The 14,222-nt window shown below is 42.8% G+C and overlaps 1 protein-coding gene across 17 annotated transcripts in view; it reads right to left on the bottom strand.

The window, feature by feature from the left end:
* Window positions 1-14,222, bottom strand: part of kiaa1217 (KIAA1217 ortholog) — a 151,729-nt gene that overhangs the window by 37,415 nt on the left and 100,092 nt on the right. For 14 of the 17 annotated variants that reach the window (XM_083778251.1, XM_083778250.1, XM_083778246.1 and 11 more), the window contains 2 exons: window positions 6,031-6,111; window positions 2,958-3,153 (listed from right to left, as the gene is read on the bottom strand). In XM_083778251.1, the coding sequence (XP_083634377.1) occupies window positions 2,958-3,153; window positions 6,031-6,111 (277 nt within the window). Of the gene's footprint in view, window positions 1-1,503; window positions 1,612-2,957; window positions 3,154-6,030; window positions 6,112-14,222 lie in introns of those variants that run through there. The other 3 variants (XM_083778249.1, XM_083778241.1, XM_083778242.1) reach the window with 2 other exon arrangements.

Consider the following 14,222-nt stretch of genomic DNA (forward strand, 5'->3'; position numbering starts at 1 on the left):
ATGTCTGTACTAATTTATATTGTTTTGATGATGACGATAACTGGGGGGAGGGATGGGGTGAGGGAGAAAATAAAAAGGTATGTTCAAACTGTACTAAATTGTTGAAACCTATTACCAATAAACATATATTTAAAAAAAAGATTCTGATTCCGGTGCTTTATGAAGTCATTTTGCAGGGGATCTGCCTCAAGCACCCTCAGGGGTCCCCATACCCCCACTGTGATAAACCAAAACAACAAGTTTAAGCCCTGCTCATCTCTAGTGTGCTTCAGAACGGCACGGGTCTGAAAGAAAAGATGGCGATGTGTTCACACAGAGGGAGAGATAGAGAGAGAGAGAGAGAGAGAGCTGAGAGTGGAATGGCTGGGCAGAGGTAGGGCAGGGCGGCGTGCCCCTGGGTGGAGTTGAACATCAAAGAAACCAAAGTCAGAACTCTCAAACTCTGTCTGGGTGGGGCTTCGGCACTGCGCTTCAGCAAAACAGATGTCTCTCCCTCAAAATACATGTGGGCACGCCCCACACACTGCTACTATATACACCCAGACGGGGATATGTGGCTACACGGTAAAGAAAGAAACATGCCTTTAAAGATTGTAATGTTTGCTTACTTTATTGGACTGGATTAGTTATCATGACAACTAACTTGATTTTGAGACAGATTTGCCAATAATCTTCTATAGTACTTGTAGCTGCCTTAAAGAGAACAAGGTTTGGCTTTACTTGGTGTAACCCCGTAAAAGGACTGTGCCCGTAAAAGCTACCAGATGTTTGGCGAAATATTATACAAGATCCTACATGTTCCACAACAGAAGCATAGACTGAGAGAGAGAGAGAGAGAGAGAGAGAGAGAGAGAGAGCGCAAATCCAGGAAATAAAATTAGCTGAGTCCATCCATAGCACCCTCTGGTCTGTCTGGGTTTCCTTGTAATAACTTTTCAAAGTGTCCATTTGCAGAATAACTTTGTCTTTCCCCAGTGAGCTGTTATGCTAACAGTTAGCCAGTTAGTTTTCCTCCAGATGTTAGCACGCACTGAGAAAGCTGTGGCTGTATTTTGATGACTAAGCTTCACCAATCACACATGCATAATAATGGCAATTCAAATCCCCACAAATCAAACCCGGCACCGGCAGCGCCACTGACAGGGCTGGCGCCAAACAACGTTGGCTGACTTAATTCTATTATGGATTCAGGTCGTGCTGATTGTCTGACTTCCATCTGAATTAGAACCAAATGGTCCAGTGTTTCCGACCAAATGGACGCCGCTCTGCACTGCAGACATGCTGGGCTTTACGACAGAGCCACAAAGTCTCCCGACGGTCCACAAAAGTACAACGAAGCACAATGAAGGGCAAAGCTCTCCTTTTGTTTCCGTGCATTGTTAATCGGTGAATCAAAGTCGTGAAGTAATACTGTATTACAACCACACAATGCATGCTTTGAAATGTAATAGCATGCGATGCTATTCATCCATGGCGTACTAGTGCATAAAAACCAATACTCACATGAAGGGTTTAAACATTCCCTGCTTTCCTCTGAGCCCTATAACACGTCCTGAGAAAAGACCACACTGCTTCCACAGCAAGAGCGCAAGATACTAGCGCACTCCAGATGTCCGTGGGGACAAAACTGAAGTTTGTGTGTGTGTGTGTGTGTGTGTGTGTGTGTGTGTGTGTGTGTGTGTGTGTGTGTGTGGGAGGGACACTGGGGTAAAGTGGTGCCCCTTGTTTCTCCTCCCTCCTCCCCTTTGAACACACTACTTCCCCCCCACTGCCCTAACGCTTTCTCCAGATCTTTGTGTTTATGTGTGTCGGTCGGCCCGCACACACACACACACACACACACACACACACACACACACACACACACACACACACACACACACACGACTACATACTGTAGTTGGCGTGCAGGCGTGTGTGCATGCAGTGAAGCATGCTGTATTCTTGAAAGTGTTTATGTACAAGCTCTGCATTTCTCCTCCCCCAGCTCAGCCACGGGGCCCCGTTGGCACCAAGGAGCACGGAAAATAAATGACACCCCGTGGCGTCATTCATTTTCAATTTGGACACTTCAACACAGACCCACTCACTGACCAGGGATAAAAATAAGAAAAGCATGACAATTATCCAGCGAAAGATACCGCCCCAGACTTTGTTTACACATTTAAGCTACCTTGAAGACTCCACGCCCCAAGAGAATAAGCTAGGGGACTCTCGCAGACCGTCCTTGCGCTAACGCAGCAAGCATAGCTCACTCTGCACGACTGACAGCCGTTTTTCTGCACATGGATGCTAATGAAGCGCTGCATGCATTGATAAGACAAACCCATTTCTAATCCTGTCAATAACACGATGGCATATTGTGGATGGACCCTCTAATCTCTCCCTACAGAGGAAATGAATTCTAATTAAAACTATAAGCTTCAATCCACGGAGGCGGGGAGCGAGGGAATGGGGAGGGGGAAGAAGGAGAAAGGGAGGGAATAATAGATGGACTGAGTGGAAAGACCTGAGCTGTCACAGGGGGGAGAGCACAGTGAGATCATTGTGTTGTTAAAACAAAGTTCTCAAGCCGTGCTGGAGGCCAGGAGGTCTCACCCCCCCCCCCCCCAGTTGGCAGCGGCCTAAGGTAGGTTATCTACTAAAGTTCAAGAGGTCAGTTAACTTTAAATTGAAAATGTAAATTACGGCCACAACACAGTTTGCAAGGATACAACCTTACAGAATTTATATATTCTTAAAGGGCTATAGGCATTAAGAACTTTGCCATGCACAATTTAAAGCAATACCAATTTCTTCAATTTGGTTTTAATTCACAAAATAGTTTCCTTAAAATCATCAGAATTTCAAGATTTTACCAGAATTCGTAATTCCAATACCTTTTGCTTTTACCTTAACTTTGTTTCAATTTTAATGGAAATAGTATTTCCTGAATCGAGCCCTGGTTCTCTGCATACCTAGTGAGCGCTCCTTGGTCTGGTTGGACGATCGCACCACGGGCAAGCTGGCACGGACGCGACTGCCACGGGTGAAGGCCGTGGGGGCGTCGGCCTCTGACATGGTGTCCAGCGACTCCAGGGACGCCAGGGAGAGATGGTCAGCCTGGTCGCAGACGCTGGGCTGGGGGCTGGGGCCGTGCTTCGGGCTTCTGCTCTGGAGGGGGGGGGGGGGTGGAAGACAGATACTTATAAACTTACTGTATACTACTGTAGGCATACGATATGAAGCTTCTGAAGGATTAAAAAGTGCTTGTGACAAAACCAGCTAACTCCATTGGACCCTCATGCAAGTAATTGACAATATATAAAGTCACAATACCAACTTTAATGAGGCAGTATTGCTTTGTTTTAAAAATATAAGGTTTTCTTCATTTCCTGAAAAAACTATTTTGGAGTTAGCTGGTTTATGCCCGACAGCAGAGGTATGCTGAGACAATGCAATTGCAATTACTTCTGCGTAGTAATACAAAAATAATGATATCCGACTCCCCGTGAAAGGCCAATACAAGTGAGACTGAAACACACAAACTTTTTAAGTTTTTTTTTCCAGCACATTATGCCAAGACACTCCGGGCATGCAAATGTGCAAAACAATATCAATACTGTATGCTGCCCATCACTTAGTTCAAACATGCACACCACACCGCTGTGTTGAAGGTTAGAAAAGCATAAGAAGATCTCTAATTTAACTTTAAAATGTGATATGCACACAGATAAAGCCCGGAGCCTCATTCAATAACGATAACAGAATAAATGTCTAATCAGTCAAAACCCGATACCCAACTGATTAAAGTACTTTTCAAGAGATCAAACTGAAACGTATGCTATATCTATAAAAGACTTTTAACCCATTAAGACCTGAGGCAAATTCTACAAATGCCTTCTAAATCCTTTCCTGTTTTCTGTAAAATGTGCCTAAAATGACACAGATGCTTTCTGGTTTTAAGGGGTAAAAACATAGAAGACAAGTCTGACACCCTCTCACATCTAGGGTCGAAAGTGTCACAGTTTTTTTTTACAGTATTACTACAGTATTGTGGGCCAGGCACAATGCTAAGCTACTACTTGTAAATCCACCACCACCCTGACTTAGAATCAACCTGGGGACGACTGTTGTACATATGTGCATACCATGTGTATACATCCCAATGTTTCTCAACCAATGAATGAATTGATGACTACTAATAACTTCCTAATAATAATAATGACTCAACGAGACAATCCGGTACACTTCCCCCTCTTGAGATTCTAACTCCCTTTTTCTGTGGAATTTATTGACCTCCAACCTGTTCGTAAATACATGGACGGTCATCATAGGTCCCTAGGTCATTCAGTTCACAGTTTCTCATAGTGGAAAGACATTTTAAAAAATCAACAATCCCACATTTCTAAATGACTGGTCAGGGACCACACACAATACTTCCACATGGACCACCTGTTGAAAACTCCTGCAATACAGGCACGTACAGTATGTATGTAGTACACTGTACAGATGTAGAAGACTAGTCTAATACACGCGTTGGCATCTCTTTTCTCCCTGTTATTTATCTAGCTGGTTTGCTGCTTTCTGTTTGGTGCTGGAGGGAGCACACCTATGTTGACAAAGTTCGTTCAACTATGAACATGCACAAGACTGAAGACTTCTTTTCTGATAATATTGAACATTACATGCTTTATTTTATTCAACAACTTCAAGCTGAGAAAAAAAATTGATCGAGTAGACAATAGTAGAACATTTCATGCGATTTCTGGGGGTGCATACTTAGTTTAGACTAGTCATTGGTTGACCATGGGTTAAGGTTAGGTTTAGGTGTGCTGCCCCGTAGAAGGTTTAGGTTTGAGATAGGTTGTAGTTGTAGGACTAATGACTGGTCTAACCAATGACTAGTCTAAACCAAAAACTGTCTAAACTATAAGTACTGCACCCGATTTCTGAAACAGTGAAATGGCATGAAAAGTCCTTTGGTGTAAGGCCGGCATTAAATTGTCCATATTAGTGTGATAAATGACTATTAACGAGGATCAATATATATATATATATATATATATATATATATATATCAAAAAAGAGAAAAACCTTCCAAGGAAGGGACTGCACACTCCAGGGAACAGAGACGGACAACTTACTGCATCAAACTTATTTATTAGCACGACGCGTTTCGCCGTGAGCTTCGTCAGGTGCTATAGCTCACGGCGAAATTCCCTGGAGTGTGCAGTCTCCTTCAGGTTTTTCTCTTTTTTGATGTCTATGCCTGCTAACTAGACTTGCACCTCCTACGGGTCTTTTTGGATGTGCAGGAGTCCCCTTTTTTGTCTCATATATATATATATATATATATATATATATATATATATATATATATATCGTATATGAGAATGTTAATTCATACTACAGTTTGATAACTTTGGAATCGGTCTGCACTTCAATGTCTACCAGTGACAGGCTTATGTTAACTTAAGTCAAGCCAAAGGGGTACTGTGGCCAGCCGCCAGACTACACACACACAGTCAGGCTGCGAAGCCCGCCGGTCTATTGTGTGGCAAATGTAAGGTGATCTGCGTCACAGGGAAAGAGCCGGGCGGAAACTGACTGCGACTGAAACTGTGTGGTCAGCAGACACAGAGCTCTTTAAGAAATTAAACCCTTTTGGCCTAGCAAACTGGGTAGTGCCACGGAGTTAATGGAGCTTTGGACTCCAGGCCAAGTCCGCTGGGTTATTCTGGACACCACGCACACACACACACACACCGGCATGCACAAATACGTGTATTCACACGTCTGGACCACACAAAATAAAGAAGTAGGTATTTTGTGTAGAGTCTGGTTGTCAGTTGTGGGAGCATACGGGACCTAAGCTAGGTTTAACTTGGCAGCAAAGTGTACCTTAACGGACACTCCCACAGCAGGTTCTGAGATAGCGGGCAAGGGGGTTAACTCACACATTTGAGGTTATTGTTGGGGATGCAGTCTGAAACCACACACACACAACAGAGACACAAGTCAGGATGCAGATAAGGTAACAGGACTAACTCTGTGGTGCAACTGGAGTTTCACCAAGTACCTCTGAAAGTCAAGCTCAGAATGTAGTGACGAGAGCATGCCCTGTAAACACTGATGGAGGAAAAGAGGAGAAGAGAAGGGTTACAACTTACAAGAGATGAAAACAACAACAGCAAGAAATGGCAGTAAGAAGAGAGGTGGAGTATTGTGATTAAACTCAAGAGAGGAACCATGGAAACCAAACCAGTTGATAGAGGTTGATAGAGGTAAATGGTGCACTTTATCCAAGGCACATTTAAAGGGATTGTGACATTAAAAAAAAGGTTTTGGAATTGTTCTTATTCTTTTTAGGTTTTCTAAGCTCAATTGCACCCAAAAAACCTGAACTTTTAACATTTAGTAGACTTTCTGTGGTTTGGGGTTTTCTGGCTCAAACAGGTGCTCTGATTTGCCGGCAGTTTGTGATGTAAGAGCCTGCAAATCCCATATATGTCGATGGGATTTGCCAGCAGATGTCACTGTTTTCACTGTCTTGCCTGTTTTCATTGTAGCTCAAAAGGCTTCCAAACCCCAAAGAAAACTCCAGACCACAGAAAATCCACTGAATGTTCAAAGTTCAGGATTTTGGGGTGTAATTGAGGTCATAAAACCTAAAAGAAAAACGAAAGATAAAAATAAATTAAAATGAATGTCATAAAACCTTTAACACAATGTGCACTACATTCACCCATTCACACAAACTTAGTTTAAGTCAAGATGTGCGTTACATTCACCCATTCACACACACTTAGTTTACAGTTCACACACACTGTAGTTCACAGCAGATGACAAACACAATGGATCAAGGAAATTCCGTTCAATGGCCGTTTGATATTTTATCAAGACATAATTATCTAAATTTGATAATATTCACGGATGAAAACAAAATGTTTGTTAGGCCAAGTCCCAATCTGTGATTAGTGAAACCGCGTGAAAGGAGATCGCCACACTAGCGCTCCGTTTCCTACTATGGTGGCACAACATGTATAATTATGATGTTTACGCATTATAAATTATACACCTATGATCCTGCTGTTCTACAGCCATTTGAATAAATGACAGATTGAGAACAGACCAGAGCAACTCAACCTCCCTCCTTTAGCCAGGGCTTAAGGAGGTCTGACTGAAACTATTTGATAAGAACAGAGCAGAAGCGACAAAGATGTGTCAAAATAGCGACTACAAGATGAATTGACATCTGATGGCATTTAATTGTCTGTAATGCTACGTTCACACCAAAGGAAGCTAGGGAAAAAAAGCTGTTAATTCCATGCTTCAAAACGATAAAGCTGGTTTGCATAGAGATAACATGGAACCACGAAGCAAGAAGCTGCTTCTAGCTTCCTTGGTGTGAACACGGCTTAAGACTGTCTGTCTGTACTGTCTACTCTGTTGTACTGATGCCCTCCACCCTTTGATTATACTGCGTGTTTCATCACATTCACTGCCCTTGGTGCAAGCTGTTATCCAATATGGCTCTTTTCTATCAAACCATCCTTATGATAATCAGCGCTCTCATCCTGTTATCCAATATGGCTCTTTTCTATCAAACCACCCTTCTGATAATCAGCGTTCTCATCCTTGCCATGTAAGTGATATTTGCTGAGTCATCATGGCATGGGGGGGGGGGTACACATAACCTTCAGAGCAACCTGACACAGCAGCCAAAAGCGCTGACTCACCACTCGGCCACCACTTCCGAAATTCCATCAGAGGTGCCACAGCCGACAGCATCTACAGATTAGGGCTGTCACGATTATGAAATTGTACTTGGCGATTCATTATCATACAAATAATTGCGATTAACGATTTAATCGTGTTTTGGGCATTGAAAATTGGAACATAAGAACACAAATTATACAATTTACGTTAGCCTTTTAGGCTTAAGGCTTTGTTAACACTTTGCACATTGCAGAGGGAAGATATGACCTTTAATGCATGTCACCCCTCATCTCTCTCCCCATTTCCTGTCAGCCTACTGTCTATCCTTCCATAAAAAATATAAAATAAACGGAAAGCCAAATAAATAAATAACGCAAAATAAAACATATCTGTGGAACTGAGTAAACTCCTACAATTCCAAGCTTGTCAGGGTGATGATTATTTCGGGGGGGTCACGCTGCTTGAAAAGTCTTTTTTTTTAAAGATTTGTTTTAGGCTTTTCTGCCTTTGTTGATAGTATTAAGTGAAGATAGACAGGAAAAAGGGAGAGAGAGAAGGGGAGAGACATGCAGCAAAGGTCGTCACGAACGGGATTACGGGACTTGAACACGCGTCACGCTGTCAGGGTCAGGCCAAAGCCTACAGTATATATGTGGCATGCGCCTGGACCACTTGGCCAGCAGGCGCCCCAGTTTGGGAACTCTTGTCATGGAGGGAAAGCAGACCCATGCAACACTGCTGTGACATGCACGGGCACGGCCAAGCAGTATGAATAGCTATGTAGTCAGTCACCCTTTTTTAACATGAGGTCACGTCGAGTTGACGAGTCAACTGGAACCAGACGTGTGTCAGTAAACTCGATCTGGTCTTTGAATCATTCATGAGCACATCCAATTATGGTGGGTAACAAACATCCCCCCCCCCCCCCCCCATCCCCACTATACTGACTCATGACTGTCTGTCTCAACGCCTTGCATTTATAATGTGACGGCCAACGTCCCATTGTTCTTGTTCATTGTTGTACAAGCTGGCTCGAGCCGTTATCGTGTTGTCAATAGCGTCACTCATAGAGGTCCGGTGTGTTATGAGTTGCTGCAACAGTGTAAACAACCCCCTCAACCCCCCCCCCCAACCCACCCCAGAAGGACAACGACACACAACAATACACGTCTGTATTGCATCAGAGCAAAAATAACCACAAGCGTGAGCAATGAGACGTAATCGCAGACGATGTGGAGGAAATCGAAAAAGTTCCCCCTGTGGAGAAGGGTAATTACGCTTAAGACTAGAGATCGACTACTGCCAGATGTTTGGGTCTGACTCTGATCCACTAGACCAGGGTTTCTCAACCTGTGGGTCGCGATCCTCTGGGCGGTCGCCAAATTATTTCGGGGGGGGGTTGCCAGATTATTTTATTTGTATTTTTATTTTTTTACACTGAATGGCTGGAAAATGGAGATTAAGAGTTTACAATACATCATAGGCCTTATGTACATGCATAAACTTTCCTTAACGATTATATCTGGTTTCAGTATTTATTTATTATGTATTTTCTCTATTATTAATCCATTCTGAACGGGAACCCATTTTGGTGTTAGCATCATGTTATGCTTTAGCTATTGAAAAATAGCAGATCTACAAGCTCATAGCGCGCCACCGAGTGGCGCGCTACGAGCTTGTAGGTCTGCTATTTTTGAAAAATCGAAGAACGACTGACATTTTTTCAGACCAGTGTGTGTCCAGTGGAAACCTTGTATGAATCTGATCTCAGGTCAGAATGGGATAAAGAAGTACTCTGTTACAAGAAAAAGTCCAGAATTCAAAATGTACTTAAAGTACCAAAATTAAAAGTACTTATTGTGCAGAATGTCCCATTTCAAATATAATATAATACGTTTTCAAATATCTAAAAATCTTTTGAAAATAGCAGATCTACAAGCTCACAATGTGTCGCATCGCAAGTTCGCAACGCAGTGTGAGCTTGTAGATCGGCTATTTAAACGGCCAAAATGTATATATGGCTGAAGTGGATAATGTACTGTATGTTGTATGTTTTGTAATAATAATCAAAATCTACAAAGTAACTAGTAACTAAAGTTCCCAAATAAATGTAATGGAGTAAAAGTACAATATTTGGATCCGACATGTAGTGGACTAGAAGTAAAAGTACTGGAAATCGGAAATACTCCGGTAAAGTACAAATACCTCAAAATTGTACTTAAGTGCAGTACTTAAGAAAATCTACTTTTGTTACTTTCCACCACTGCTTAAAAGGCACTATGTGAAACACCGTTGTGCTCTTCTCTCTCACCGACAAACCCACTTCCTGCACCCATGCTAACCGCTGTCTCCAGATGTGAAAACCACAGGTGCACCACCGCTGATTAGCAGTGTATAAACCCAGCACCGCGGCGGCAGGCTGCTAACACACCTACATTCCACACACCGTCGCTTCAAACGCCTTATAGTCCAAACGCTGACCGTAGCGCCTCGGAACGGATTCTGCTTTTTCAGCAGCGAGCGAGCGAGCGAGTGCCACAGTATATAGGCTACACACCACATTTACTCCCCGACAGGCATGATGGATGGGAAGCCCAGACACACCGACGCAAGCACGCGCCGGGAAATGAGTCGAATTGTAGAAAAGTTAATGAAATAGTCATTTAAGAAGGCGTATGTCTGAGAAAGAGCTGGGAAACGTCTAAGTGTGTTGGGGCAAGATGTGCTATATAGGATCGTGGTGCCGGTTTTATCTGTGAAAAGTGGCTTAGTCTCTATGGCGTTTATGTTATCAGACGTGTCAAATTGAGAATAAGTAACTAAAAATGTGTTGTGTAAAAGCATCAAACATTATTTCATCTGGATACTCTGGGTCTGCAATATATTATTTAATCTAGGTAGCTCAGGCTACTGTATATAGGCTTATCAATCACAAAATATGGTTAAAGTTAGCTTCTATGTTTTTCTATGACTTTCAGAATACCTTTTTTAAAGCATTAGTTTGCTGCAGCTTTAATTAAATGGAATGTGCAATTACAGTACAAGGATCTAATTAACATGCATACAATCAACCATGCAGAGAAAAGGTCTGCAGTGGATGCTTGTCTATGTGTGTAAGAAGAATCAGAGTAGAGACAGTGAGAGACACAGAGGAGGAGAACAATCAATCAGAAAAGAACGGCGGCCAATGTTCCGGAAAATCTGACCTACAACCAACACATTCTATAAATGGCATTTATGCGACGTTAGTCTGACATATTGCAAGCCACCATCAGACTGAAAAGACAGGTCTGTGTGTACACTCGCATGTCTCCCTGAGTGTGCACATGTGTCTTGTTTACATACCTCTCCGTGCCGACATGCACCCCTTAATGTAAAGCAATGTTTGATTGCAGTTTAGTGCTCAGATTCCATACTTGGTAGACTAATACTTAGTTGATCGTTTGATAGTGATACTCAGTTAATCACGGTGGACTAACCCTTTTTTAGCCTGCTTCACTCTCTGAAGGCTTTTCTTTTCGACAGGTTCTCTAATGTGAACTCAACAGAGGCGCCTGCATAGTGAACCAGCACCTTGTGAAGAGTTGACAGACAGTCACAAATAGACTATAATTTGCATCTACAATGCTTAGCTTAGCTTTCAGTCTTGACAGACAGGCAGACGCGTGGAGCCAAGACGTAGTGATTAAAGCAAAAAAGCTTCTCGCATCAGAGGCCTGCAGGGCCAGACACGGAAACATGGCATCGACATAGAAGTGGTGCTTGAATAAAATGGTCTAGTTCGCGCCATGACACTCTCATCTGTCCCTGTGGAGTCTGTAGGTGATTTATGCTATAAAGTCTCAATGTTCGGGCAAGTAACTGGCTGAACTTTGTACTTATGAAAGGCCTAGAGACATATAGGCCCATAATTGTTGGTTATTTTAACTTCACCCACTTTTGAAAGCCGTGATAAGCCTTAAAGGAGTACCTCATCCCAAAAATGACTTATACGTATCGTATGCTTTTTAGGCCTTTACAGTTAATGAAAAAAAGAAAATGAAGATAAATATTTGTTGTTAAAAGAAGATAATTGAAAACTAGCTAAACTTGACGGAACAAATCTGTTATAAACTCCAAAACAACACTCCCAGTCAGTGTAATCCCAAGTGTTTTGTATCCAGTCAGTGTCCTTAGCACTTCCAAAACATAGCATTTTGTGAACTGAGCTGCTGTTGTGAACGCCATAGGTTCCTCACCTGTGCAAGAGAGGATTTACCCCTGAAGTGAATAAAAGTATATTTTCAACTTAAACAAGAATGACTCAGTCATAACTGCAGCAAGCTCTCAGTTAGCTCATAACATTAGCTTCTGTTGCCACTCGCGTTCCACTTCTCACACAAACCCCTTACACAACAGCAGCCAATACGGCTGCACAGGTTTTTATGCCGTTCAGACTATGTGTTTTATGGGTAAGTTTCCCTTTGGCTCTGAGGCAGCCTAGAGGCAGCCAAGTCATGAAAAAGTCTCCACTACGGTCGTCATTACGACTACGGTCTTCAGTACGGTCGTTAGTAAATGTAGTCCAGGCGCTTTTCAAGCACCTGGCAAAAAGTGATGTTTTGGAAGCACTGACTAAGCAATACGACTGGATAAAGGACACCTGGGGTTACCTTATGAGCGTAAAGTAAACTGATGAGTTTTTGCTGTTTTGAAAAACAGACCCCTATTTTCTCCATTCCCCGCAAAGGAATGTGATTACAACTGAAAAGAATCGTTGTATTCACACCATCACAAGGTGAGTTAATAACAAAATGCATTTAGTGCAGTATTCCTTTAATAGTTTAATGGAACGTTTCATGTGTTTAAAATGTGTATGGACGACACTGAGCCCTTGTCAGAGTACAGATCACAATAACATGCATTCATTCATGCTTGAGCCCTCGTGTACACAAGCAGAGTGAACACACACACACACACACACACACAGGTAACCAGAGAAACAAGTTCTCCACATTCATTTTCGTCTTGTCTTTTGCTTGTGTGTCGGATAATTCGGATTTGAAAGAATGCAGACCTCAGAGAAAAGGTGGAAGCTTGTGTGCGACTTTGGGAGCACACACACACACACACACACACACACACACACACACACACACACACACACACACACACACACACACACACACACACACACACACACACACACACACACACACACACACACACACACACACACACACACACACACACACACACACACACACACACACACACACACACACACACACACACACACACACACACACACACACACACACACACAGGCAGTGCCAGCACGACTTTCCACTTAAGATGCTAATTTTGGCCAGGGTCCCCGGAGGAGAGGAAACAGAGCTAAACGTAATTACAGTACCTGGCCCGATTTCTGTGGCAAAGACTCAAACAGAAGAAGTTTGGTCCGCTGGCTGTTAACCCCTTGTGCGTCTCACTCTCACCTCACGCACACTTTTGTGCAGAGTCTGGGGAAAGTCAGTGTGTGAAAATGAAGGTTGATCTATAATACAGGAAAGCGTTGCCGATACGGATACAGGCTTAAGAATTAACACATTTTCTTACGTCATTTTCTACAGCACCCTGGGGGTAAAAGGCGGCCTTAAAGAGACTGACCCGTAATCAATCAATCAATCAGTACCTGCAAATCAGACGACAGCAAAACATCAATCACAGGTGTGCTGTTTGGCCACTTCAACCATATATACATCGTTGACCTCAATGGTCTGTACTTGGTCCCCTTCTTTTTCCCCACTGAACATCAAATCTAAGATCGTCAAGTCTCGCAGAATGTCCATTGTCCATGTAATGTTGTAAAGAATCTCCTCATATGGGAATGTCCTCACATATGAATGACATCTTTGCTACTTTACCAGCCAATGGCGCGCTGAGATGCGGTTAAGGCCAGAGGACCATGTCGGAAGCGTAGAGGAGTGAGCATTAGGCCAATAAGCGGCAGAACATATGCATCAGCGTTGAGCGAGGTTAGACTCAATAGGTTAACTACTTTAAGTCGCATATCAAAAACCAGTATTGAGAGTAAAGCTCAAATGAGTTACTATCACTCGTGAAATGTTCCGTCACTAAAAATTACCGCCCCAGATTTATTGTTACTACACATCCCTGGCGGGATGACTGGGCAGCCACTGTCAACATCTAACTGAATTTACAGTTACTTATAAATACTTAACCTATTTCTGACATGCCCAGAACAGGAGTGCTACTGTAAGGTTCACGTGGCGAGGTGACCTTGAACTAGATGAAGACTGAATCTGGATAAGTGTGTCAGCTAAAACAAGTAGTGTAACACGGGTTGTTTATGTTTGTGTGAAAACTCCATGCGGGCAGAGTTCCGTAATGTAAAAAGAACCCCACCTGTTTAGGCTTTTTTTTTAATTAAATGCCATTGTAAACGCTGCACAGAGAGCTCTGTCCATCTCAGTAAAGCATAGCAGTCAGTAGTGGTCTGTGTGGACAGGACAGCCAGC

The sequence above is a fragment of the Protomyctophum parallelum genome (genome assembly GCF_964188405.1).
Source record: "Protomyctophum parallelum genome assembly, chromosome: 12".
NCBI classification, from domain to species: Eukaryota; Metazoa; Chordata; class Actinopteri; order Myctophiformes; family Myctophidae; genus Protomyctophum; species Protomyctophum parallelum.